This window comes from Drosophila takahashii, chromosome 2L, assembly GCF_030179915.1.
Source record: "Drosophila takahashii strain IR98-3 E-12201 chromosome 2L, DtakHiC1v2, whole genome shotgun sequence".
In the NCBI taxonomy this organism is placed as follows: Eukaryota; Metazoa; Arthropoda; class Insecta; order Diptera; family Drosophilidae; genus Drosophila; species Drosophila takahashii.
In genome coordinates this window covers 25,728,042-25,755,859 of record NC_091678.1, presented here as the reverse complement: position 1 = coordinate 25,755,859, position 27,818 = coordinate 25,728,042, and the positions used below count along the sequence as shown (strand labels likewise).

Sequence of the window (27,818 nt, the reverse complement as noted above, 5' to 3'; positions counted from 1 at the left end):
GGTGGCGTGCACTTAATAAATATTGTGATTTTAATCACTTAGTTATCGAATAATGGTGACAGACATTCGTCTTTTTATTTGTATAATTTTATTAGGGTATTCACACTTTCGAAATTTGTATTGTTTTTATTCAAACGACTAGAAAATCAGACTTTTGTGCCAGGCAGCCAGGTTTTTTTCAATAATTAATTAACATTTTTATTAAATTTCAACCAGTTGTTATTTCTCGATTTTCTTTTGTGACATGCCAAATGATAAAAACGCATGTGCCTTTTTTTGAGATAAGATAATTTGAAACTTCACTGAACATGGTTAAAATTGACAATTGATTACATTTTCCGAATCGATGCTTCACTGTACCGGCTGCACTTGATATGTTTCTTGGTTCCGATTGTTACGCCCTACGCATCCGAAATATACCTTTCCCCTCGAAACCCTCTTCCGAACACATATTTAATTAACTGGCCGAAAACGTAAAACGCAATCGAAATGTAAACAAAAGAAGCTAACACGTCACAGTGCGCAATGTTGTTGTCTGATCGAAAGTTTTTTCGTATTTCGGCATTCTTTTTATTGTTTTTTTTAGTTGCTGCAGGGCCTTTGCAGAAGTTCATCGATGTGGTTTTTGTAACCGGCGGTTCGAATCGTTGACAGTTTTCGAATGGGTCTTCAGTTGAGTTTGCGTCGCGTTGCGTTGAGGTTGACTTCCCGAGAAAGAGTAGCTTCCGTGAAAGTGAAACTTGCCGAAATTTGTGGATAAATCAAGATGCGGTGCAGCCTGAGGATGCGACTGATTCTGCTTCTGGGACTCTGTGTGTTCATCTGCAGGACTCAAGGTCAGCTGATCGGCGGGGAGGAGGACGAAGAGGACGAGGAGGAGGAGGAAGAGGAGGAGGAGAGCGTCGAGGACGAAACGCTGGAGGAGCGACTGCAGCGCAAAAACATCAAGCAGGATTCAACCCTCAGCGTGGTAGGAAACAAAATTAGAACTACCAAAGGAATAAAAAAAATTGGTATCCCTTAGCATGTTTAAAAAATATTAAAAAACCTTTTAACTCAGGTTAAAAATTTGGACTTATAAGTTGATTACTTTAAAAAAAAAGAGCAAATAGATTTAATTTTAATTAAACAAAATCAACAACAAAGTTTAAACGATCTCATTATACAGTTTAAATTTAAATCTTATAGTGCTCAAAATATTAAGCCCGTTGGATTAGTAAAGTCACAGTTTTTATGTAAAAAATTCTTTAATATGGTAGGAGGGTTCGAACGGAAATATAAACATTTATTTTAACAAAAACACAAAATATAAAAAAATATCTTTATATTTTGCGAAGTTTTGGTATTTTCCAAAGTGCTGGACCATGTTGGAGATTATTTCTTCCCCCTCCTTGTCATCGCCTCTCACACATTTCGTCAACAGGACAAATTAATCGCCAAGTACGGCTACGAGGCGGAGGTGCATCATGTGACCACTGAGGACGGATACATCCTCACCATGCACCGCATCCGCAAGCAGGGCGCCCCGCCATTCCTCCTGCAGCACGGACTCGTGGACAGCTCGGCGGGATTTGTGGTAATGGGCCCCAACGTGAGCCTGGGTAAGTGCCATCGCGTCGTCCGTGATTAATGGCCAAGTGATTACGACCGAAGCCCACTTTGCAGCCTACTTGCTGGCCGACCACAACTACGACGTTTGGCTGGGGAACGCGCGGGGCAACCGCTACTCGAGGAACCACACCACCCTGGACCCGGACGAGTCCAAGTTCTGGGACTTCAGTTGGCACGAGATCGGCATGTACGACCTGCCCGCGATGATTGATCACGTGCTAAAGGTCACCGGATTCCCGAAGCTGCACTACGCCGGCCACTCGCAGGGCTGCACATCCTTCTTCGTGATGTGCTCCATGCGGCCCGCCTACAACGCCAAGGTCGTCTCCATGCAGGCCCTCGCCCCCGCCGTTTACGCCAAGGAGACCGAGGACCATCCCTACATCAGAGCCATCAGCCTGTACTTTAATGTGAGTAAGGCATGGAATATGTCTATATGGTAGTGGTACGCTAAGATTAAAGTAAGTTTTAAATTTAAAACTTTCCATAAATGTCCTATGGCAAAACATGCTTTTGGCTAACTATATTCAGTGGGTATTTCAGAAATCACTTGATTTTTAGCAGGGACCGTAAATAACAGTTATTTGTGATTTTTATTTTAAAACAAGAGAGAACGCTATAGTCGGGTTGTTGTCCCGACTATCTAATACCCGTCACTCGGCTAAAGGGAGTGCGAACGCTGTGTCGGGTTGGTGTCCCGACTAATAATCGTAACTAAGCTAAAGGAGTGCGAGGGAGATAGATATATAATTTTTGATTGCGTATAACTTTTTAATGAATGGTCCGATTTGAAAAATGTCTTCTACATTTCGATAGGTATAAATATACACAACAAAATTGCATTTATACTTCTCGGAAATCTTTAAAGATGTGGGCGCAGGACCCATTTTAAAATCGTAAGTGGGCGATTGTGGGCGTTAGAGGGGGCGTGGCGCTCGGCTAAAATAAACTTGCGCTGCGTAGGAAGCCAAAGAATATGTGTGGGAAATCTCAACCTTCTAGCTTTTGTAGTTTCTGAGATCTCAGCGTTCATACAGACGGACAGACGGACAGACGGACATGGCTAGATCGACTCGGCTAGTGACCCTGATCAAGAATATATATACTTTATGGGGTCGGAAACGCTTCCTTCTAGCTGTTACATACTTTTGCACGAATCTAGTATACCCTTTTACTCTACGAGTAACGGGTATAAAGACTACTGTGATATTTGGTTTTAAACGTCAAAAATAACGTTCTTTTTACTCTTGTCCACAAAGTATATGCATTTCAACAAATCTGGAAAGCAAATTTACTGTTATTTGTTCATGTCTATAAAGTGCATAAAAACCAGTTAAATTGTTAATAAAAACTTGTACAAATCTCAGTAGGCCTTTTAAAATAAAAATCTTAAATAACTGTTATTTACGGTCCCTGATTTTTAGTGAGATTAAATTTGACTTTTGAGAAATATAAATTATAATTATTTTTGGGATTGAAAAACCTTTTGATGCTAACAAATTGGAGGAGAAAATATATACGAGTATGCTCAAATATAATTCTCTGGAAGTCCCCCCTTATTTAGTTGATTAAGGTCTTATCTCAAACTCATGCTATACATATATTGACCTAAGACTTTACGTTTTTTCAGAGCTTGGTAGGCAGCTCGATCAGGGAGATGTTCAACGGGGAGTTCCGCTTCCTGTGCCGCATGACTGAGGAGACGGAGCGCCTGTGCATAGAGGCTGTGTTCGGGATCGTGGGTCGCAACTGGAACGAGTTCAATAGGGTAAGTTAATACAAAACTGCCAATATAGATAATTTGAACCTTGTTCTTATATTTCAGAAAATGTTTCCCGTCATCCTGGGTCACTATCCGGCCGGAGTGGCTGCCAAGCAGGTTAAGCACTTTATCCAGATCATCAAGAGCGGCCGCTTTGCACCGTACAGCTACAGTTCGAATAAGAACATGCAGCTGTACAGGGATCACCTGCCACCACGTTATAACCTGAGTCAGGTGACAGTGCCCACCTTTGTGTATTACTCGACGAATGACTTGCTGTGCCATCCCAACGATGTGGAGTCCATGTGCGATGACTTGGGCAACGTGACTGGAAAGTACTTGGTGCCTCAGAAGGAGTTCAACCACATGGATTTCCTGTGGGCCATCGATGTGCGGAAAATGCTATACCGGCGAATGCTGCAGGTCCTTGGAAAGCTGCCCGAGGACTCGCATGAAGAGGCTAATCGATCCAGAAGGGGAATTCGAGGCAGATCGATGGTATCCTAAGTATCTGAAAATATTTTAAAGTATTCCACTCATATATTTAGGTATTTATTTAAACAAAAATATAATTAGTAAATGTTGAAGATTCGTTTTTATTTTCCTAGATTGTAAAGCCTGGTTTATATTTTCCTAATCGAAATTAGCATTTTTAGTGTGACAAAAATTAGGGTGACAAAATTATATTCGCATAAGAAAAAACCAAGGTAGCCCCATTTTGCCACCCGCATTAAATATTTATTTATTTATTTGCTCTTCGCTGCACTTTGCCTTAAATATGGAAAAGATGCCCCTATTTGCATAGCATTTCGAATCTTCAAGTGCGCTTGGGGAACTTGAGCGGAAACGGAAGTCAAGTGTTTCTTTCGCCCCACAAAAGCCGTAACAGATTTTGCATCAACATCAGCCAGCTGGCGGGCCAAGATACATGCATTTGTAAGCAGATTTCCTGCGAGCACAATTTTCCATTTTCCCCAGCGCATGCCAGTGGGCCAACAGCTGACACCGGGGCCAAGAAGCTGTCGCTTTTCCTGCTTTTCCCATCCCCGGTTCGACTTTCTTGGGCTTTTCGGTCCACATTGTCTAGCCATTTGCATTTCAGTTGAGCTCAGCGCTACTCAGCTGCACTTTTCCTGCAACTCCAGCAACCAAGTTAAGTGAAAAACTGTGTCTAAGATGGCGACATCAACCGGGCATGTTGAACCGATCGACTCAACTTAAAAGGGTTGAGAGCGAAATATAGAATAATCTAACTTATCAATACAAAATATAAAAATCGTTAACCGACACAGCTCGAAAATATTAATTGCCAGTTTTACCCCAAGAAAATCTGGCGAATAAATCATCAAAGACGGAAAATAATATTCTTGTTTTACTGGTTACACCTACGAGAAATTGGCGGGTATTAGTTTATTATTGTTACACGACTGTGACGTATGGCTTTGGTCGTCATAGCAGCTGTAAAAACGATGCTAATTTTATCATGCTTTGATTAGGTAAATTAATTGCTAGAAAAATACAGATACGAAAATTGTTCATAACCTAATGCGATGTGAGAATACTCTTTCATTAAAGTTGACTTATTTTGTACTGTTTGCTAAATGGTCTGTAGAAATTCGACAGGGAAATAAATAAATTTAAATATATCAAGTACCTTCCAACAAGATATTAAGTACACTTTTTACACTTACATTTTCGTTCAGTATTATATATTACCCTATAATTGGCTTAAGATTTTAAAAATGTTGCGTGCTTAAGACTTAACCGACTTAGAGTTCATATTAAGAAGAGTATATAGCATCTTTCTGAAGACAAGAATTGATTGACCTTAATTTCGGTACCTGTCCACAGCACGTGCTATATTTTTAGACTATGGTGAATCCCCTAACCGAATAAGCACCTCCCAGACGCAAAAAATGATGATAAATGTTAAGGAACTCGTTTCCCCCATCTTCTTCGAATAAATTAACGAAGAAATCGTCACCAATTTTCAAATTTACAGGTTTACCTCTAATAATGTTGGTTAACTGTAATTAAAAAAGGCTACTATTTTCGACACTTTGTTAAACTATAACTGGATAACTTATGTTTATCACACTCTCCTTCTATGAAAAAATGTAATTTACAAGTTTATCTAAATGTTATAGTGTGATGATATTTGATGACAGATCTCGAGCTAAAGGCATGATTTCGAGGTAGCGAGACTCAACTGTAGCTTCTATGACGTCTTTGCCACTAGGCGTATTTTCGGTTCTATAAAAGCTAGCCATTTTTTCGGAAAGCAGTTAGTGACTTTGCGACAATGGTTCCCACGGGATTGTTATTACTTCTGTCTGCCTGCTGCGTTTCCCTGGCATCCGCCGGATTTGGCCTGGGCTTCGGCGGCGGTGGCCTTGGTTTGGGAGGTGGTGGCGGTGGTTCCTCTGCCCAAGCAAGTCTTCCTGGCCTGAATCTGGGTGGCGGATACAATGGTGCATCCCTCGGAGCACAAAGCGCTGGATCTTCTGGATCAATTTTGCATCAGGCTGCCAACGGCCTGCTGAACGCTGCTGGAACTGGAGCCAATGTAGTCCACTCTGCGGGATCAACGGCAGCCTCTCACGGAGCTCAGGCCGCCAATGGACTGCTGGGAGCGGCAGGATCTGGAGTAAATGCCGTTCACTCTGCAGGATCGACTGCCGCCTCTCACGGAGCTCAGGCTGTAAACGGACTTTTGGGAGCGGCAGAAACTGGAGCCAATGCTGTTCACTCGGCAGGATCCACTGCCGCCTCTCATGGAGCTCAAGCAGTAAACGGAATTTTAGGAGCGGCAGGATCTGGTGTCAATGCTGTTCACTCGGCAGGATCGCTTGCGGCAGATCACTTGCACAATGCGGCCACGGGAAGTACTGGATCCGGATCAGCCTCGCTGGGAACTGGGCATTTGAGTGTCGGAGCCACGGGAAATTCAGACTCTGCTTCCTTGCATGCCGGTCACTTGAGCATCGGATCCTCTGGCAACAGTGGATCAAACTCGGGACACTTAAGCATCGGATCTTCCGGAGCAACCGGTTCCCATTCCGGTCAGGCGACCATTGGAGCTGCTAATGCAGTGCTGAATGCAGCGGGAACTGGAGCTTCAGGATCAACAGCTGCCTCCCATGGAGCTCAAGTTGTCAATGGAATTCTAGGAGTGGCCGAAAGTGGTGCCAATGTAGTTCACTCTGCAGGATCTACAGCAGCATCTCATGGAGCTCAGGCTACTAATGGTCTTCTCGGAGTGGCTGCAACTGGTGCCAATGTGGTTCACTCTGCAGGGTCAGTTGCTGCCTCTCATGGAGCTCAGGCTGCAGATAAAGTGGCCAGTGAAATTGCTAATAGTGCTTCGTCTGGTTCCGGCCACTTAACCCTTAAGACCGCTGGAACTAGTGGATCCAACGCTGGTCACCTGAGCATCGGATCTTCTGGGATTTCCGGCTCCAGTTCACTGCACGCCAATTCTGGCTCAGCCTCGACTACTTCCGGAACTCATTCTGCCAAAATAACTACCGGGCAGGCCAATATTGGCTCTTCGTCAACTGGTTCCCAGCATTCCGGATCTGTACACGCTGGTTCTGCCAAGATCACAGCTGGACAGGCCAGTATCGGATCCTCTGGAAGCAAGGTGGTTAGTGCTGGTCCCCTCAGTTCTGGAGTCACTGGAGCTAGTGCAATGAAAGCTACGTTCACCTATCACAAGGCAGAATCCTCGAAGGTCTCGGCCGGACATGTGAACATCGCATCCACTGGAGGAACTACATCCACTGGTCAGCTGAATATTGGAGCTACTGGTTCCGGAGCTGCCTCTCATGGCGTTGGAAGTTTGAACATTAAAAGTTCTGAAACAACTTACTCTTCCAAGACCGAATCATCCAAGGTCAGTGCTAGTCATTCCCATATCAGTTCTGGATCCGCAACTATTGGAGCCTCCGGAACTCAAGCGGGATCTGCCCATATCAAGACGGAACACAAGAAAGTCGAATCATCAGGATCCTTGCATGCCGGTTCGGGCTCCGCTTCTCTTGGAGCTGGTCATCTGAACATCCAATCTTCTGGCGCTACCACTTCCGGATCGTCCCAAACGGCCTTAACCTCGGGATCTCATGGAGCTGGACACTTGAGTATTGGCACTTCGGGTTCTACTGGCTCTGGTTCAGCGTCCCTCGGTGTTGGTCATCTGAGCATTGGAGCTACTGGAGCAACTGGTTCCAGTGCAAAGGGATCTTCGGACATTGGTTCGGCTGGACATTTGGCCATCGGATCATCCGGAGTCTCAGGATCTACTGGTTCTGGAGCGGGATCTTCGAAGATCAGTGCCGGACATTTGAGTATCGGTTCCTCTGGAAACAGCGCCTCCAGTTCGTTACAGAACAATGCTGGATCCATTTCCCTTGGATCTGGTGGCCTGACAGTTGGAGCTAATGGACACAAATCCAGCACCGCTGGATCAGTTGGATTAACGGGTGCCCACGAGGCCGCTTCTTTGGCCCATGGAGTTACCAGTGGATTGCTGGGACCTGCTGCTGGTTCGGGAAGTCTCTCTCTGGGAGGCAATAGGGCATCCCTAGGATCGAACGGAGGTGGTGCCACCTCAGGAGGTTATCATACGGGAAGTGTCAGTCTCGGTGGAAACGGCCTTAGCCTGGGAGGAAATCTCGGCGGGAGTTCTGGAAGTGCCGGTCTTGGATTTGGCGGCGGTCACATTGGAGGATCCATTAATCGAGGTGCTGGTCTTTTCCTTGGCTAACTTTAGTTATCCTTACACTTTAATTTTTTGAAGTATTCCATAGTATTGTATCAAAACAGTTTAGAAGAGACAACTATTTGTATACATTAACATTAGCAATATGTTCTTAAGAGTGTGAAATAAAAATATCTCATCACGAATAATAAAAAATCAACGGAAAAAATTGAATATGCAGCACATTTATTATGGGAAACGGAAATGCCAACTATTAAATTTCAGTATAGTTTAAAGTTCAAACCGCTGGTTGCTTTAACGCATGTGAAAATATGTTAGCCATGAATTGTTTGCTTTTACTTACCCTTGCTATAAAATGCGATTAGTTTGTACTTGAATAACGTGTACAATAAAATTGTTCGCAAAATAATCTTTACGATGTTCCTTGAAAGCGCATTGTATTTTATATAATTCATCAATGTTTGTTACATTTGTATTTTATTCTGACAATCCAGAGTGACGTAGACCTCAAGGGTCATTGTCGTAACCATCGAACGCCTTCGAATATCATTTAAATGAAAATCAATCTAATCTTGGGCGAGCAGAGAGTCAATGCAGCTATTTCCGAAGCAAGTGATTATTAAATGTGTTTACATAAGAAACAGCGATTGAATAGTGGATTATGACGAGACTTTTATACTCTTACCCACTTGGAAATTTAGGTTTAAGCCATATTTCACCAATTATTGGGGATTTACTCTCCTGTTTAATTTGGAATAAACAATAGAAACCGGCCTTTGGATCATTAAGGTAAATCATCGATCATTCCTGCTGATGGCTATCATGAATCTCCCGCCGGTTGAACACGCCTTCCAAACATTCGGTTCTTGCTAGGGTATAATGTAATGTTCAGCAGTAGACAATTGAGAATATTAAATTGTATTGGAACTCGTTATTGTTCTCCACGGGAGCTAATTACACTGTTCAACATAAGTGTGATTTAATTGGGATTAATATTAATATTTTTAATTGGGTATTCTTGTTTAAACAATTTAATAACTTCATTTTTTAATTGGAATCTTAGGTACTCTTTAAAAATGGTTATTAATTAAATTACTATTACCTCCGGTAAAAATTTAAACAATTATTTTCTAACAAATAATAATATTGGAATATTAAATTTTTACAGATGATAATATTTTCATAAACACACTTTAGATCATATTAATTTTCTTTGTGGCCCAGTGCAGTCCGAGTTTTTGCCTGGTCTGACCCTATGATCTCGGCACTCGGAACGTGACTGGGTTGCTGTTCTTTTTTCGCGCTCTGCGAAATTTTCGCAAGTATTTTGCTATTATTTGTGCTTTTTGCATGGCGGAGAGTCTCTTATAAAAGCCGGCATCTTTCTAGGGAGCACAGTTAGTGAGCTGCAGGCAAAGGTTCCGATGCGTCTGTTTGTAGTGCTGAGTGTTTGTGTGGCTTTGGCCTCCGCCGGAGGTTACGGAGGCGGAGGAGGTGGAGGTGGAGGTGGATACGCCGGATCCTCAGCTTCCTCCTCCGCTTCAGCCGGTGCGATTGGCGGCGGTGATGGAGGCGGTAAGCTCGGCGGAGGATACGGATCCGGCGGTCACGGATCCGGCGGTCTGGGTTCCGGAGGACACGGATCTGGCGGCTTCGGTTCTGGTGGAGATTTCGGTGGTGGCGGCCTAGGTGGCGGATTCGGAGGCGGCGGCGCTGATGCCTCGTCGAGTGCTGGAGCAGCTGGCGGAGGACTGTCAGGCGGATCAGCTGGAGGTCCCTTCGGAGGCGGCAGCGGCGGTCATTCCGGCGGTGGAGTTATTTCCGGCGGAGGTGGCGATATTTTCGGCGGAGGTGGTGCCATTGGAGGAGGACACCCTGGCGGAGGCGGCTCTATTGGAGGCGGCCATTCCGGAGGAGGAAATGGAATCGGTGGCGGTCCTGGATTTGGTTCTGGTGGAGGAGGACACTCTGGAGGTGGCGGGCATTCCGGTGGAGGCGGATTAGGTGGAGGAGGTGGATCCGGCGGGGGCTTCGGCGGAAGCTCAGCGTCATCTTCAGCCGGCGTTATTGGTGGCGGTCACGGATCTGGAAAGCCAGGAGGTGGCTATGGAGGCGGCGGAGGTCCAGGCTTCGGACCGGGTGGAGGAATCGGAGGAGGAGGCGGACACTCTGGAGGTGGAATCGGAGGAGGACACTCTGGAGGTGGAGGTCATGGAGGAGGTGGACTCATTGGAGGAGGTCCCGGATTTGGTCCAGGACCAGGATTCGGCGGAGGCTTTGGTCCTGGAATCGGAGGTGGAATTGGTGGCGGAGCCGGAGGCGGACACTTTGGAGGTGGACTTAGCGGAGGTCACGGCCACAAGCACGGAGGCCATGGAGGCGGTGGCGGATACAAAGGCGGATCTGGTGGTGGCGGAGGATTTGGCGGCGGTGGTGGTGGATACGGAGGTGGTGCCCACTCAAGTGCTTCTGCTTCGGCCAGTGCTTCCGCGGGTGCCGGCGGTGGTGGTGGCTATCATGGCTAGTTGCAGTCGCCCAACCCCAAATATTCCTGTAATTCCCCAAGTCGCTTAAAGTATTACGTCAATTTCAATAAAATGATTAGCTTTTGTACTAAACATCAAGAATTCTACAAAAGTTCATATAAATTCGGGCTAACTCAAGAATGTGGTTAGTGAACTATATACATAATTCAGACTTAGCATCATTATTTTTCCACACTTAAGTATACCCAGTTAGTCTTAGAGTAAGAACAAGCCACTGATTGCATGGCTGCTTGCATATCTCCATCACTCTCCCATTCATTTAGCTGAGTAACGGCTATCGAATAGTCGAGGTAAACGCTGCATAATTTTGTAGATAACCTCAACTTAAATTTGCTTAAATCTGATTTAAAAAAAACATTTTGTATAACTTGAAATAGTTTAACAAAAATTACATGTATATTTTTTTAATTATTGACAACTTACTTTATCACATGATAAAAACAACTAAGGGATCTTTTAAACTTTAGGGGAGAAGGTAAAATTAGCTCTGTGTGAAAGTCACGTGATGTCCTTGATGGAAACCATTTACGCGTTCAGCAGTAGCAGTGGTCGACCCCAAGGACACCGCGAAGGAAAACTTTTCCCCTTTCGGCGGTAGGGAAATCTGGCATGCAAAGTTTCCGCCAAAATTAATGGCCTATTTGAGGGGACCGTGGCACGGAGTTGTATTAGCCCCAACCGAAGACATTGATGCCACTCATGGCCACATAAATCTCTTAAATGGCCAAGACAGACTGCGCTCTTCTTGAATTTTATGTGTCCCCCACAAACATTTATCATTAAGTAAAGTTTTACTATTGCAAATTGTTGCACACAATGGCAACAAATTGAAATCTTAAGCAAGCTCCTTTGCCTTTTGCCGCAGCTTTGGCTTCGGTCTCAGGCTGAAAGTGCACTTTTATTGCCGGAGGAGCAGCATCTGCTCTTGGAGACCGGAGTCTGGAGTTGGAAGTCGGTAGTCCGATGTCCGGAGCCGGCAATAAACTCCGAGACCAATTTGCACAAGGACGATGAACCCCTGTGGTGCAGTTTTGCAACATGAAAGCGCAAAGGCGGAAGTGGGGCCAACAGTCTGTTGGCGGTTTGCCACAGAGTCGCTGCTGCAACAGTTGTTGGCCTTTGTAGAATTGACAATATGGCCGGGCCCTTTGTTTGCTGCAATTTATGTTTGGCAATAAAATAAATGTGATGCGAATGTTTATCAATGTGTTCCGATGCGATGCGAATATATATTTTTGTTAGCCCCAGCTCATCTCAGGTGGAGCCTCGAAGTATGCAGCGTTCGGTTTCGATTTCGAAAACGATCTCCCCCTACTTCATGGCCCGAAAATAGGCAATAAACCCTTGCCAGCATTTAATTAAAATTAAATAATTCAGATTGCATATCCATGTCGACACGGTCGCCAAATGGTTTTCTGGTCAGATCGCTTTGTTCATTAGCCCGCTGGCCGCATAATTGAAAAGTTGGCCCTGCCCGGGCGCGGAAAATTCAATTTGTGTAGTGGAGTGGAGTGGAAAAACTATGGAAAACGCCAATAACAATAAACGGCGGCTAAAATGCGAAAATATTACAGAGCACTGATTGCGTGCGCTTGTGTGTTTTGTGTTTACATAATTAACATGACGTTCATTAGTTGGAATTTTAATAATATTTCGTATCGTCATGGCTCTGAATGCCACCACATCCCAGCCCGCTGGCTAATGTGATAATATTAATTTTGGCCAGGCACAAATTATTTCTATTTGATTGATTTTAATATACAAATATTAGCATTCGCAGTTCATTATTAAAGTGCCCTGGTTATTTGTTCAGCGAAATGCACATAAATTCGGAAGTTATTCGTTTGAGTTGCCAGCTTAGGCAGCCAATTATGTAAAGAGTCTGGAACTATTGTTTGCCAAAACTCAAACTTGACCAACTCATTTTGATACTGCGCCATTTCAAGGCCATTAATCATGCAACACAAAGAAGTCAGATCGGGAAAAATCACATAATGCCCAAATCCCAGGGGTTTATATAAATGCTCAAAAGCCTCACCAAAAAATAAAAATACAAATAAATAAACGATGCCGGGATCCCCTGACCGGTTCCATTAAGCGATTATGTTGCGCACTTTTTGCATAAGCCGACAACGAAAACAATATTCAAATCGCCGGCGAATTAATGCCTTTATTTATTAAACGTTCAAAGTCCACGACAATCTAGATTTTTCTAAGGATTTGCCACTGACTGAATCGGCCTCCAAAAATCACCGAATTCTAACTACTTCGCTAATTTAATTTTCACAAATTCCGACCTGGAAAACCCCTTTGGATATGAGTCGCTAATCTTTGCAAATTTCGCCGATCTTCTCTCGAACGGAGGGACTCAAAGTTTACTGTGTGACGACACTGAAACTGGTTTTGCCGGCTCGTATTCATATTCTAAAAAGAAATGATATTTGTGTTTGTTGTTTTTCTAATTAACAGTCCCTGAAATCTTGTTCGCTGCGCATGGGAGACTTTATTGTTATGGACTGTTAAGACTCGGATCTCTAAGACCCCGATTTATGGGGATTTTGCGATTGCTATCGTGTGCTGTCTCATTAAAACGTGTGATTTTTTCACCCTAATGATCGGTGTAAACATATCATATTGCTAAGAGATCGTAAACTTAAAGTAGTCATGAATGGGAGATTTCACTCCGATTCTATTTTGTATTCATTGCAAACGTATGTAACATCATGCCTGATCTATTTTCTATAGATTCTTAACGAATCTCAGCTGCTGAGCGACACTGTAGCAAAAAGTAAAAAGAGATTTGATCAAACTATTTGCATTAAGTATAATTTAATTTTTGTATTTTCCGTAGTTTTCATTTATTATATTTATTGAAATGTAAGCGCGATTTCACTCAATGACTTCAAAATGCTTATGATATAATTTAATTTATAAGTGATGATTAATACAAAACTTTCTTTATAGAATATTATCATTACAACACAACTGATTACAAATAATATAAACGCCTGGTAACTTAATTTGGGGCACTATCTAGATTAACAGGAACGTTTACTGTCTCAAATTTGATATTTAAGTCCTCGGTATGGGTAGATCAGTACCAAACTAACAAAAGAAGTGCTGCACGATTGGAACTGAAGACTATCTGGGGCGGACTGAGCCATCTCTTGTGCAGAATGGCCGCGAAACCTAGAGAAAAGCCCAATAGCCACCGGCGATCTGTCAGTGATCTCACCACCTCCAACTGGCCCACTCCAATCGAGCAGCGTTTTGGAAACATCGCCATCGAAACCGCTTTCGGACGAACAAAACAAGATAGAGGGGAATAAACTCTTCAAGATGAACTTGTCAGTTGATCGGCATTAGACGAAATCGTTCGGCGATGAGTACTCTTGATCTCGGCGGGAAACTACGCAGATCAGGAAGAGTTAAGAATAGATTGACTTTGTAAACAAGTTGGCTGTCTTCTTCTAAACTCCAGCACTTGGGTCACCTGTTGGGCGTGGGTCGATAATTATGCGTTTCCATAGGAGCGTGTATGGGAATCACCCGTCAAACAAAGTCATCATTTCGACCGGTAACACTGTGCTGCAAAATTCATGTTTTAGGGATAGGAGTATTGTTATTTTATGATTATTTAGTAGACTAAAAAGTGTTTACTGAGAATAAAGGATGGTTTACCAAGAACTTGGAATTCAAAACGGGTCGCGCTATTTAAATTTGATATGCCAATCTCGGGAAAAATTGGGTATAGATTATATTTATAGCCGTTACTCGTAGAGTAAAAGGGTATATTGTATTCTTGCAAAAGTATGTAACAGGGAGAAGGAAGCGTTTCCGGCCCTATACAAATCACTATGGACGGCAGTCCATGTAGTGACGAAGCGCACCAGGAGAGTGTGCGAAGGCGACTACTATATATACACGAAGAAATGAAAATCTGCTGTGATGGTCCGATCATAATGAATGATACACCTATCGAATGGTATTGCAAAAACTTAAAGGATTGCATACCAAGCCTTTAAGAAAATTAATTGGCTTGGGAGAGAGAGCGGTGAAAGTGAAAAAGTGAAAATTTCGAAATTTGGAGCTGTTGGGGCCGGTGGGGATAAATGCCCCCTCGCAATGTTTTAGTTGTATTTGTTTTGAAAATACCCGTCGAATGAGGGGTCATTTGTCAAAATCCGACGCTCCGTTCAAAAGTTATAGCCAAAATAGGATTTTCTTCGTCTCCCCAAAATGAAAATTTAATTCTGTTTGTCAGTTTGTCAGTTTGTCCAAAACATGTTTTTTAAGTTTTGAAAATTTGATATGACGTTCATCACATCGATATAAAAAACTTTTGTTCTACCATTTTTGGAAAAACTCGCTAGTTTAGCGGGAAAACAGCTATAAGTAGCTAAAATTCGGAAAGCCGTAACTTCTATACTACTAAAGCTACAGGCTTGTGCTGCATCTCGTTTGAAAGGTATTTTTAAATGCTATAAACGCCTTCTATATGCAATTTGTGTAAATGTAATAGTTAAAAAAATATGAACAAGAGACAATTTTTTAAAACTTTTTTTTTAGCTTTTTTTTATTTTTCTTAAAAACGGCTCTAACGATTTTCTTTAAAACCTTAAACTGTATAGCCCTTGAGATTCCTTAAATTTTGGTATATAACACATTACTGTAAAAAGTCACGTTTAAAAGTTATTTTTATTCGAAAATAGCCACTTTTGCCAGCTCGAACAATTAACGCTCCCTGAGTATTGAATTTTGTGGGAGAGTATCCGAACTGTATTTTAGGGTCATGGAATCAGTAAATTTGCACTTAAGAGTTCCATATAGGAATCTTTTGTTATACGACTTTTGGAAAAAGCCGCTACTTTAGCGGGAAAAAGCTAAAAATAGCTAAATTTCGTTAGTTTGTAAGTTCTACACTACTAAAGGTACCGACATGTGCTATACATCGTTTAAAAGGTATTTTGAAATACTTAAACGCCTTTTTAACTTAATTTGTTTAAATACAATGGCTTACAAATTATGATTGACCAATTTAAATTTAAATGTATGTATATATTAGCTCCTATGAGAGCAAATGTAAACAAACAAAAACTTCTGATATCAAATAAAAACACCTCTTAACGAGGTAAAAAACTAGTGACGATCGCACCTTCAACATACAAAAGTTCTGATATCAACATTTGTGACGAAAAATTATTACACTCGTCATTAAATAGACTTTCTAATATTTTCTCATTCGGCACGCTGCAATAGAAAATGCCTGTGAAGGGAAAAAGACTGGAATAGTTTGCTAGGGCGGGCCGAATGAAAAAATATTAGAAAGTCTATTTAATGACGAGTGTAATAGTTTTTCGTCACAAATGTTGATATCAGAACTTTTGTATGTTGAAGGTGCGATCGTCACTAGTTTTTTACCTCGTTAAGAGGTGTTTTTATTTGATTATATATTCTTGATCAGGGCTTGATCTTGGGCTTCCTACGCAGCGCCAGTTTATTTCAGCCAAGCGCCACGCCCCCTCTAACGCCCACAATCGCACACTACGAATTTTAAAATGTGTCTGGCGCCCACACCTTTTAAGATTTCCGAGAAGTATACATGCAATTTTTTTGTGTATATTTATACCTATCGAAATGTAGAAGACATTTTTCAAATCGGACCATTCATTAAAAAGTTAAACGCAATCAAAAAAATTGTATACATCCATCGCCCTCGCACTCCCTTTAACCGAGTGACGGGTATTAAATAGTCGGGACACCAAGTCGACTATAGCGTTCTATCTTCTTTTATTCATCGTTTTTATTGTTTTTCTCTTCTTTTCGAAATATATTTAAAATACAACTTAACGCCCGGGTAATAAATAAATGTAATATATTTATTTTATTTATTTACTTTAATCTTATCTTGCAAATATATTTATATATATGCATTTAAACTCTATTAGCTAGATTCGATTATATATATGGAGTATATGGAGTATATTTTATTCCAAATATTATATTTATGTTGCCCAGTGTAATTAGATCTGAGAGTAAATGGAATGAAATACAAAGGAAACCGGTAGGTGACCAACGAAACAATTTATCAAAGCCATATCACCTCAAATTTGACTCGCAGGTATGTGACGTCTTTTTTGAACAATACAGGCGGTATAAATACATTAGCGACTCCGCTGAGAGTCCGTCAGTTCCAACCCAGGCAACCCAGCGATCGCACATAGATCACCCATCAGACTGAAAGGAGAAATTGCGAAATGAAGACCCTGATTGTTCTTGCTCTGCTGGTGGCCGCCGTTTCGGCCCTACCGCAATTCGGATTTGGAGGACCCAGATTTGGAGGACCAGGATTTGGAGGGCCCGGATTTGGAGGACCCGGCTTTGGCGGTGGATTTGGAGGAGGTCCATATGGTGGTGGATTTGGAGGAAATCCCTACGGCGGTGGTTTCGGCGGAAATCCCTATGGCGGTGGATTTGGAGGAGGTCCATATGGCGGTGGATTCGGCGGTAATCCCTATGGCGGAGGATTCGGAGGTAGACATCGTCATGGCGGTGGTGGACGTGGTGGTGGCGGTGGTGCTGCCTCAGCATCGGCCTCTTCGTCGGCCTCTGCAGCAGGTGGTGGCGGAGCTGCCTCCTCTTCCGCCTCCTCATCGGCGTCGGCCAGCGGCGGTGGCTTCTACGGCAAATGAGATGATAGTAGATAATCTATAGCTTAAGTTAATATAAATGTGTGAAGAAAGTCTGAAATATAAAAATTAAAAAATCCAAATAAAAGGTGTTTCACATTTTAGTATGAAATGCTTGCTAAAATACATTTCAAATGTAAAATAAAATCGTTCTCCTAAAAAAACAAAAAGGAACGCGGTTCCGTAGACTACTGCAAAAAGCTTTTTTGTCATGCTTTATGGGGTCGGAAACGTTTCCTTCACTGCGTTGCAAACTTCCGACTGAAATCATAATACCCTCTGCAAGGGTATAATGAAGTTTTTACAATGTCAAAAATCCAAACGACTACTGTGGATTTGGTGGAAACAGACGTGGCGGCGGCGGGAATCTCTAGAAATGTAATTTTCAAAAAGAATGCAACTATAGAATTGCTCCGAAAATACCTTTAAATCAAATCCTAGGTATGCCACTGCTTGCTACCCTAATAAATTCAAAAATATTTTCCCACTTTTACTTGGTTTATTTAAAAACTCTGAATTTGAAACAGTATTAACGCGCATTAATGTTTTCGATCATTACTCAGGTACCTACCTCAAAAATTAGCTACAACTGTTGAATACTGTTTTCATTCGCTTCCGATGTGTACTAATCAGCATAAAATTGCCGTTAATTTATGCATATAAGTCGGCAGAAATAATTAAAATGGCTTCACATATGCATATTTTTCAGAGTTTAGATATATGGACTTGGGTGATGCGGTGATATGGCTTGGGTGATGCGGGCTATGGGATGTGAGACTTTTTAATGCCCTATTGCATATTTATGTGTCCAAGTAATTTCCACAACATTACTTGGCACACTTTCAATTGGGACTCCCCTTATATGATGCCACTCTTAAGATCATAGCTGTTTTCATTGCTTTCAAAGCTGAACAAACAAAATTAATAAAATCAATTCATTTGAATTTCTGATTTTTTTGGGGGTTTTGTTGTTCTTTTATCATGCCTCTGGTATTAATTAGAATAATTAACATTTTGAATTTGACCAAATACGAGTTTTTTAACATTATCAAATATATTTGGCTTTTATGGAAGCTTAAATAAACAAACAAATAAAAAGCTGTGTGTCGCGAAAAAAGTATTAAGCCTGGACAGATGGGTTCAAGCAAAAAAAAGTTGTATAAATTATTGCGGACAGTAAAATCAGTCATTTGCTTTGATATAGAGAAATCTAATAATTAGCCCACAGAGATGCTTAAAGTGAACTAGTTCCTCAAGGGAAACCGTTTTAAATTAAGTCTGGATGTATTACTTGGGTTATTTATTAATGAATTAAAAATATTTAAAAGAATTAAAGAAAAAGTCCTTTTCAAGCGAAAAAATGATTCAATATCAACATCGTTACTACTCTAGACGTTTATAGATATTTTTCTAACAAATTAAGTACGTAAGAAGTAAATCATGTTTTGAGCTATTCCCAAAAGATTAGAAAGAAATATTCATTTACTAGCTTGTTACCTGTTTGGCTCCTCTAAGTAACCCCTAGGGATAATGAGTCTTTGGCTTACCTGTCCAAAGTACCCATGCTTAAGTCTACTTGATCTATGACATCACTGGCCCGAATCCATCGTTATGCTGTCTTTATAATGGACGGCTAGAGAAGGGGGCACGTCTGCGGTGCTCTCGAGCTTGGGATTAACCGGTTGCAGTGGGGGATCGAACAGCCGGGTCTATTGAGCGTAGGGTCTGCGATCGTACGCCCCGAACCTGCTAATGAGTAGAGCTATAAATATTGTTAATTCGTTCTGTTTTTTTTTGCTTATGAGCTGCTTTAGAGAGTACGCTTCAGGGTGGATCACCGAGAGATCAGCGAATCTTTCTCCCGACGCGGAACTGAATAAAAGCCGGGCCCGGCAGTGCAATGTCCAAGTGTGTGGACCACTCTCGAGGAGGCAACAACTCAATCTCAACATGAAACTATTCATCGCGATATCCGCTCTGGTGGCTGTGGCATCGGCCCTGCCTCAATTTGGTGGTGGCAACGCCAACGCAAATGCGAATGCCAATGCCAATGCTCAAGGCTTTGGAGGAGGCCGTCCTGGCGGATTTGGAGGTGGCCCAGGTTTTGGAGGTGGCCCAGGTTTTGGAGGTGGCGGATTTGGAGGCCGTCCTGGCGGATTTGGAGGTGGCCCAGGATTTGGAGGTGGCGGCTTTGGACGTGGCCCAGGAGTTGGAGGTGGCGGATTTGGAGGTGGCCCTGGATTTGGAGGTCGTCCTGGATTCGGAGGTGGCCCAGGATTCGGCGGTGGCGGCTTCGGAGGTCGTCCTGGCGGTGGTTTCGGCGGTGGCGTCGGTGGAACGTCTTCTGCCTCAGCTTCTTCCTCAGCTTCGGCTGCTGGTGGCGGCGGCGGTCGAGGTGGCGGTGGCTCAGCTAGCGCTTCTTCCTCAGCCTCAGCGTCAGCGGGCGGAGGCGGTGGATTCCGCGGTTAGACAAGCCAAAACATATTTGGGATTAAGCGATAAGAAATGACTGTGAATAAAACGTTAATAAATTAAAATAAACAAATTTATTTGGTTCTTATAATAGCTAATGGATAACTAAATTGATACACAGAGAAAAAAAATACCAAAAATAATCATCCATCTGGTATTTTTTCATACCAATTTCGGCCCATTTCCGAACATATGATTTTGTACCAAATTGATATGAAATCATACCATTTTGTTATGGAAAAATTGTTATGAAACAATATCAGTTCAATATTGTTCCGTTTTTTTCTCTGTGTACAATCACCATTAATATAAGAATTGATTTAACTCCAAATGTCTGTACAATGTCAAAATCTAGGTATTTTTGTTGTTTTCAAAAATTCGGCCAATTAAATGATTTTAGTTATATATAAATTGGATGAACTATTACAACGCCTATCCTTTGAAGGTAAAGGTTATAGCTCCGTTAAAAATAATCATAACATTTTTTGGCGTTAGGAGCTTGAAGACTATGAGGCGCAATTGTAAAACGCTTTGGTTAACTAATAAGCCATCATCCGTCCGGGTGTAATTGCTGTACAAAAATGCCCAAAACATAGTTTTTCTAAACTGTGAGCTTCATTTCTTAGATCTCTAGTTTATCGGAGCTTTTGTTCGCGAAAATATTTAGGCATTCATCGAGGTAAATAAGCAAAGGCCTAATTCTGCTCACAGAGTAAGTATAATTAATTAGTAGTCCTAATTTATGGAGGAAACCTTTATTTATTACTCTTAAATATGTTCATAAATGTTGTATACATTCTTTAATATTCTCAGTAAAGGTACATTTGAGTTTGGAATAGTTAATGGGTATTTATTGATTGTGCTAACAACAGAAAATATCCCAAAGTGTAATATCAATAAGCTTTTGTCAGCCCTTGCGATTTTGGTGGGCTTTATCGATTTAACTCGATTCATAGCACGTCCGCAGCTTAAATTAACATTTTTATTTCGCTAGTCCGGCGCCCAATTAATTTGAATATCAAATACAAGTTGGTTTGAAAACAAACACACCTATGTGTATATCTATCGTTAACAGTTATGTTAATTTTATGGGGGCTTGTGTGGTCGGTAAACAAGAGCAATATGAATATAAAGAAAATGGTTGTAATATGGAATATTTTCGATTGATAGTAGAACAAGGAAGCGCATGGAGTGTTAATAAAGCAAGCTGTTCGACTCTATACGAATATATTTGTAATATGACAAAACAGATGTGATATTTTTATACCCGTTACTCGTAGAGTAAAAGGGTATATTGTGTTCGTGCAAAAGTTTGTAACAGGAAGAAGGAAGCGTTTCCGACCCTATAAAGTATATATATTCTTCATCAGGGTCACTAGCCGAGTCGATCTAGCCATGTCCGTCTGTCCGTCTGTCCGTCTGTCTGTCTGTATAAACGCTGAGATCTCGGAAAGTACAAAAGCTAGAACGTTGAGATTTCTCACAGATTTCTCTTCTCTAAGGCCCACAATCGCCCACTAACGATTTTAAAATGTGTCTGGCGTCCACACCTTTCAAGATTTCCGAGAAGTATAAATGCAATTTTGTTGTGTATATTTATACCTATCAATATGTAGAAGACATTTTTCAAATCGGACCATTCATTAAAAGGTTATACGCAATCAAAAAAATGGTATATATCCATCTCCCTCGCACTCCATTTAGCCGAGTGACGGGTATTAGATAGTCGGGACACAAACCCGACTATAGCGTTCTCTCTTGTTTGATTTTGGATGGTGCTATATAATATGTATATTAGGGTGGATCGATTTGGAGGTCAACAAATCGTAGGGGGCGGGAGGGGGGAACGTATTCTATAGACAATTCATAGCAACATTGCCAAAGAAACTATGCCTCGGAAACCACGTTTGACCCTCCGCATTTGCAAGAGAAAAATACTGGTTTTTTGATGAAAAATATCTCAGTAGCCTGGACTTTGGAACATTTGTATGGAGGCGAAAAAAGATATGAATCGTTTGGGCGGAACATAAACAATGGACCATTCTAAGCCATATTGGCCAAGAAACTATATGCCTAAAACCGCGTTTGACTCTCCGCATTTGCAAAAGAGAAATACTGGTATTTCACTTTATTTTTGAGAAAAATATCATAGTACCGTTACTAATATACAAAATAACAGTATTGAAAAAATGCTTTAAAGAGAACAAAACATTTTTAACAAAAAGGGAGAATTTAAAATTGACAAATATTTCACGGCTACTATGATATTTTTCCTAAAAGTAAACTAATTAACAGTATTTTTATCTTACAAATGCGGAGGGTCAAACGTGGTTTATGGCATATAGTTTCTTGGGCAATATGGCTTAGAAATGGCCAGAAATTGTTTTCCGCCCAAACGATTTTTTACTTTTTTCAGGTCTATTCCAGTGTATAAAATTTAGAGCTACTGTGATTTTTTTCATAAAATACTGGGGTTTTTTCTTTTGCAAATGCGGAGGGTCAAACGTGGTTTTTAAGATATAGTTTATTTTGCAATATTGCTTAGAATTCTTCCTAGATTGCGTTTCACCCTAGGATTTATCACTTTTTTTTGCCCATACAAATCGACCCAGTCTAATGTATATATGGGACGTTCCATGTCAACCCGGCCACCCCACTTTTTTTTTTTTTTTGTATGTGGATAGTACCACATTGATTGCAAAGCCACTTGCTTCCAATAGTTTACCTCATACCTATTTTGTCAATGTTACCACTCTTTCGCCGTATAATCGCGTTGAAAAGAAAACACAAAATCATTTTTATCCTGCGAACGGAAGAAGCAATTAGCATGGTTCAAAAGCAGAAAAATCTGTCTTCCCATGGCCGATTACGAGAAAAAAAATAGATTTTATTGGACCGTAGATGACCAAGCGATAGCGTTTTTAAAGTCTAAAAGTAGGATTTCGTCCAAAGGGCCAGTCTGCAAAAATACCATTATATTTTTCTCAGAAAGCCCCATGTTTAACGGATTTTATGCCACTGGTTTCAAAGTGGGATCTCTCTTGAGGAATGAGCTATGAATTCTTTTGTACGTTTTTGTAGTCGTTAACTGTCAGAAAAAGCTAATAAGTAATATAAAATAATCGTATATGCTTTGGAAAAAATTAACAAATCAATGAAAAGAATTCATAGCTAATTCCTCAAGAGAGATCCCACTTTGAACTCAGTGGCATAAAATCCGTTAAATATGGGGCTTTCTGAGAAAAATATAATGGTATTTTTGCAGACTGGCCCTTTGGACGAAATCCTACTTTTAGACTTTAAAAACGCTATCGCTTGGTCATCTACGGTCCAATAAAATCTATTTTTTTTCTCGTAATCGGCCATGGGAAGACAGATTTTTCTGCTTTTGAACCATGCTAATTGTTTCTTCCGTTCGCAGGATAAAAATGATTTTGTGTTTTCTTTTCAACGCGATTATACGGCGAAAGAGTGGTAACATTGACAAAATAGGTAAGAGGTAAACTATTGGAAGCAAGCTGTCCACATGCAAAAAAAATAAAAAAGTGGGGTGGCCAGGTTGTCACGGAACGTCCCATATATATATTGGAATATATTGCCTTAATCAAAAACATGTTCTACCTTTTTTGAGATTAAGACATATGAAATATTGATTTTGATAAATTAAGAAAATAATACTGGAATTAAGTTACCATATTCAGAACAAAAATTGATAAGCTTTTTCTTAGAATTTGATTAAGAAGTATAATATAGGATTGTACTACTAAAGCCAATAATTATTTTTTTTGACGATGTCGTAAAGTAAAGGGTCCCGACACGATTATATTTATTAAGTTTAGTGGATAGTTAGTATGTTTATTATAAAAAGTTTACTACTGCGGATAGAATTGTTTTTAATTCTCGGAACATCGTTTCCTCTGTTGCTGATGGGAAATAGTTAAGTACCCAGGTAATTCTGTGGCAAATAATTAACTGCCCGCGCGTCGATTCCCATCTGAAAGCGACGCGGTGACAGTGCCGAAAATAAAGAAAAATACCGGCTTAATGAAATATAAACGCAAATATTAATAATCGTTTAAATATTGATAGCAGCAAACCGGTTTGAATAGGAAACCACCACGAACACGGCTCGTGTTGGTCTAAAGACATTTGCAAACTTTCCTCCGACCATTGCATTTAATCATAGCTTCTATCCGACTCTTTCGGACGCTATCTGTTTCACTCTGACCCAGGGCCCTGCCTAGATCCCCGATCTTCGATATTATTTTTCGGCAGTGACTATTGTTTGCATGCTAATTTTTCCCGGGTGGCGAGCCAAGCTCAGATTTTTTTTGCTCTCGTCTACTGGCCGTCTGGCCACTATAAAAGCCGTGCCCTGCGGCATCGGTTATTAAGTTTGTTCAGTCTCTCCGATCAAGCAGATCATCATGAAGGTCTTCGTCGTTCTCGCCGTCATCCTGGCAGTGTCCGCCGCCGCCCCACAGTTCGGTGGTGGCAATGCTAACGCTAATGCCAACGCCAATGCTGAATCAGAAGGCGGTTTCGGAGGACGACCAGGCGGATTTGGAGGTCCAGGAGGATTCGGACAAGGCGGATTCCAAAAAGGACCAGGAGGATTCGGAGGACCTGGTGGTCCAGGTGGATTCGGAGCCCAAAAAGGACCAGGAGGATTCGGAGGACCAGGTGGTCCAGGAGGATTCGGCGGACCGGGTGGTCAAGGAGGATTCGGAGGACAAGGCGGATTCGGAGGACAAGGTGGATTCGGAGGACCAGGTGGATTCGGAGGACCAGGTGGATTCGGTGGCAATTCCGAGGCTAACGCTAACGCCGTCGCCAACGCTGAAGGCAATGGTTTTGGAGGTGGCAATGCTAATGCCAATGCTAACGCCAACGCCAGCTCCCGCGGTGGTGGTGCCAGCGCCAATGCCAATGCCAGTGCTTCTTCTAACGCCTTCGGCAAATAAGCGGTTACGATCCGAATTTCTCTACTGATTAGTTTTTTAATATTTATAAAAAATAAAATTAAAAAAACGGAATAAACGTATTTCATTGAATTAAATGAGTAAGGTCCTCAAAAGCAATAATAAAAGGGTTTTAAAAGTATAGAAAATATAATGTGAAAAAAATATACCTTTACTATGTTAATATACTGCAAGCTGGATCCCGTCTGATATTTAGTTCCCTCAAGTTCTATATTGTTTATTTAGAATTTTTAAAAGCCTCTGCTAAAACTCTAATTAAAAATATTTACCTCTTTGAGAACAGGTTTCTTACTCTAGTGTCTAGACGCTGAAATCCAAAGCAATATTCTAAAATTTTCCTTTGATATATATGTAACAAAACCAGCCTGTGCCTTGGTTTTATTTGCCTTTCTCAATCCTTAAAGATTTATTTCATATATTATTGCTTTATTGTAATATTGCTTTTGAAATTTTTATACCCGTTACTCGTAGAGTAAAAGGGTATATTAGATCGTGCAAAAGTATGTAACAGGGAGAAGGAAGCGTTTCCGACCCTATAAAGTATATATATTCTTGGTCAGGATCACCAGCCGAGTCGATCTAGCCATGTCCGTCTGTCTGTCTGTCCGTCTGTCCGTCTGTCCGTCTGTCCGTCTGTCCGTCTTTCCGTCTGTATGAACGCTGAGATCTCGGAAACTACAAAAGCTAGAAGGTTGAGATTTTCCCCACATATTCTTTGGCTTCCTACGCAGCGCAAGTTTATTTTAGCCGAGCGCCACGCCCCCTCTAACGCCCACAATCGCCCACTAACGATTTTAAAATGGGTCCTGCGCCCACATCTTTAAAGATTTCCGAGAAGTATAAATGCAATTTTGTTGTGTATATTTATACCTATCGAAATGTAGAAGACATTTTTCAAATCGGACCATGCATTAAAACAGTTATACGCAATCAAAATATCTACATATATCTATCTCCCTCGCACTTCCTTTAGCTGAGTTACGATTATTAGTCGGGACACCAACCCGCGTTCGCACTTCCTTTAGCTGAGTGACGGGTATTAGATAGTCGGGACACCAACCCGACTATAGCGTTCTCTCTTGTTTTTACTGTTGTTCTTGGCATTTTAGAACCGGTCATTTGGATATCAGTCACGTATAAATTTCGTGATCCATTAGTTCTAATTTCTCCAAATTGTGATTCTCTTCCGTTAGCACCATGCAAATGACTGCACTCATAGAAATTTTTACCTAAATACTAGAAAAGTCGCCCTAAAACCGAGGTCGCCCTAAAACTACGAAAAATTTTCTTATTATACGGGTGGCTAGCCCTAAATATACGAAAAATCGCCATGGAAAATATTTTTTAGGGTTAGTTTTTCCGAAACGCCAAATTTGCCCTGTTTTTTAGGGCGAATTTTTATGAGTCGACTCCAAAAGTAATTCCTTCTTTTTAGGGCGAAATCGCCCTAAAACGCAGAACAAAATAGCCAAAAATATGTTCTGAAATTGCCCTAAAAACAAGGAAGAGTCAAACGAAATTCTAAGACGCAATTAATGGATACACATGTAATATGTGTGTATGTGTGTGTGGTTGGCAGGTCAAAACAAGTGAATGTGTGTGTATATTAGGGCGGACCTTTTTCTATGAATTTTGATGCTGAGCGCATTTGACTTTAGAAAAGTCCACCCTTTTTCTTCTTCTTCGCTACTTTTCGTCCGTTGCAGTGGCAAGGGTGGGGGTAGAAAGAGTTGCGTTGTCTAGACTTTGTCATAATTTTTCGGGCGCTTGGCAGTAAAAGACGTGTTTGTATGAAACCTTTTGTTTGTGAAAAAGTGAAAAATGTAAACGCTATTAAAGGACTTGGGAGGCGATTCTTTCTCAGTTTTCTGGTGAGTACATACATATATAATTGTGCAATTTGGATATTAATAACTAATTGAATTTACATATCTGTAACAGAGGAAAATGCAGCTGAAACTTAAAAAGATTTGACTGGAAGCAGCGGTCCAGATGTAGAGTTTTGGAAGTGTGGCAGAACAAAGTAAAAACATTAATAAGAGTATACATATATGTATGTGTATATGTAAATAATGCTTGAGGTAAAAATATGATGCAACAGAATACACACTTGTGTACATATGTATATATTTACCAGAAATCTGTATTTATGCACCGGACAAACCGCATTCACAAGTGCATATGCCAACATAACCCCAAATTTCTATTGCGTCATTTCGTCAGTAACTGAAATTTGCTTTTGTTGCTTATTTTTTCCAGAAGTAGCAGCAAACGCAATCGCAGGCTAAAATTCTGAAAATTCTGACTGTTAGTAGTGCATTTTTAAATTAATTTCTAACAATTTTTTTTTTTGTTTTAGATTGAGAACGTCTTTGAGATCCAGCTTCCGCAAACCACTTTTCGCACTTTTCAAAAGCGAAAGTAAGGGAATAAAACTGCTCAAATCTTTGGAAAGCCACGCTGAAGGTATGTGTTTTTTCTTTTTTTCTTTTCTCATTCAATAAATAGACTGTTTTTATTTAATAGAGATACAATCAACTTTAATTTGGCTTGCGATCCATTCAGTGTTGGTGCGACAGCAATGACAAAAAAGGACGGCGGGAGCAAGAACGCGAAGAACACCATTGCGGACCCTCGAAGCCGTTTCTTGGTTTGGAAGGCTACTGTTGGGGAACTGCAAACACATCTAAAGGCATTGACGGAAAATTGCTAATCCGGAAAGCCGAAACTGCAACCATTCAGCTGCAACGTGGGAACAAGCCCTTTTTGACCTTGGTGAATTTCCAGTTTACCTATCAGAGGTTTTTTTATAGAATGCGAACCTTATTGAAAAGTATTGATGTGTGCTTCAAAATATTTTTTGTTTTAAACCACGACATTTATCCAAAAAATGTTTTATGAAATTCATTTAGAGTCTGATAAGAAAGGTAAAGCTTTATCCGAACTCTTGAAGGATTATAAAACCTTAAAACTGTAACTATTTTAAAGAAACAATCTGTTCATTCCAAAAAAAAATATTATTTCTATGCATTCAAT

The 27,818-nt window shown here is 41.1% G+C and overlaps 3 protein-coding genes and 1 long non-coding RNA gene across 5 annotated transcripts in view; all 4 read left to right on the top strand.

Annotated features, from left to right (window-relative positions):
• Positions 1-27,544, top strand: part of LOC108058056 (uncharacterized) — a 59,791-nt gene extending 32,247 nt beyond the window's left edge. The window contains exons 1-4 of one of the 2 annotated variants that reach the window (XR_006412319.2): positions 26,509-26,653; positions 26,724-26,805; positions 27,142-27,248; positions 27,309-27,544. This is a non-coding gene — a long non-coding RNA (uncharacterized lncRNA). Of the gene's footprint in view, positions 1-26,508; positions 26,654-26,723; positions 26,806-27,141; positions 27,249-27,308 lie in introns of those variants that run through there. The other variant, XR_011417469.1, reaches the window with a different exon arrangement.
• Lip1 (Lipase 1) lies at positions 599-3,943 on the top strand. The gene is made up of 5 exons (XM_017137906.3): positions 599-970; positions 1,424-1,601; positions 1,666-2,021; positions 3,242-3,379; positions 3,437-3,943. Exons 1-5 carry the CDS (start codon positions 767-769, stop codon positions 3,878-3,880), a joined length of 1,320 nt encoding a protein of 439 aa, XP_016993395.1. The 5' UTR covers positions 599-766; the 3' UTR covers positions 3,881-3,943.
• On the top strand, positions 5,676-8,138 carry LOC108054820 (uncharacterized transmembrane protein DDB_G0289901). Its single transcript, XM_044393523.2, has 3 exons — positions 5,676-6,524; positions 6,612-7,120; positions 7,232-8,138. Exons 1-3 carry the CDS (start codon positions 5,676-5,678, stop codon positions 8,136-8,138), a joined length of 2,265 nt encoding a protein of 754 aa, XP_044249458.1.
• On the top strand, positions 9,485-10,720 carry LOC108069945 (uncharacterized). Its single transcript, XM_017160261.3, has one exon. The coding sequence runs from the start codon at positions 9,518-9,520 to the stop codon at positions 10,616-10,618; it is 1,101 nt and encodes a 366-aa protein (XP_017015750.3). The 5' UTR covers positions 9,485-9,517; the 3' UTR covers positions 10,619-10,720.
• Positions 27,545-27,818: the final 274 nt, after the last annotated feature.

Excerpts from the sequence above, each read along its gene's own strand:
- LOC108054820 (XM_044393523.2), top strand. The coding sequence starts at position 5,676 with ATGGTTCCCACGGGATTGTTATTACTTCTGTCTGCCTGCTGCGTTTCC. Across the intron at positions 6,525-6,611 it reads CTGCCTCCCATGGAGCTCAA|GCTACTAATGGTCTTCTCGG; the intron begins GTTGTCAATGGA and ends CATGGAGCTCAG. Across the intron at positions 7,121-7,231 it reads TCGAAGGTCTCGGCCGGACA|TGAAACAACTTACTCTTCCA; the intron begins TGTGAACATCGC and ends CATTAAAAGTTC.
- Lip1 (XM_017137906.3), top strand. The coding sequence starts at position 767 with ATGCGGTGCAGCCTGAGGATGCGACTGATTCTGCTTCTGGGACTCTGT. Across the intron at positions 1,602-1,665 it reads GGGCCCCAACGTGAGCCTGG|CCTACTTGCTGGCCGACCAC; the intron begins GTAAGTGCCATC and ends CCCACTTTGCAG. Across the intron at positions 3,380-3,436 it reads ACTGGAACGAGTTCAATAGG|AAAATGTTTCCCGTCATCCT; the intron begins GTAAGTTAATAC and ends CTTATATTTCAG.
- LOC108069945 (XM_017160261.3), top strand. The coding sequence starts at position 9,518 with ATGCGTCTGTTTGTAGTGCTGAGTGTTTGTGTGGCTTTGGCCTCCGCC.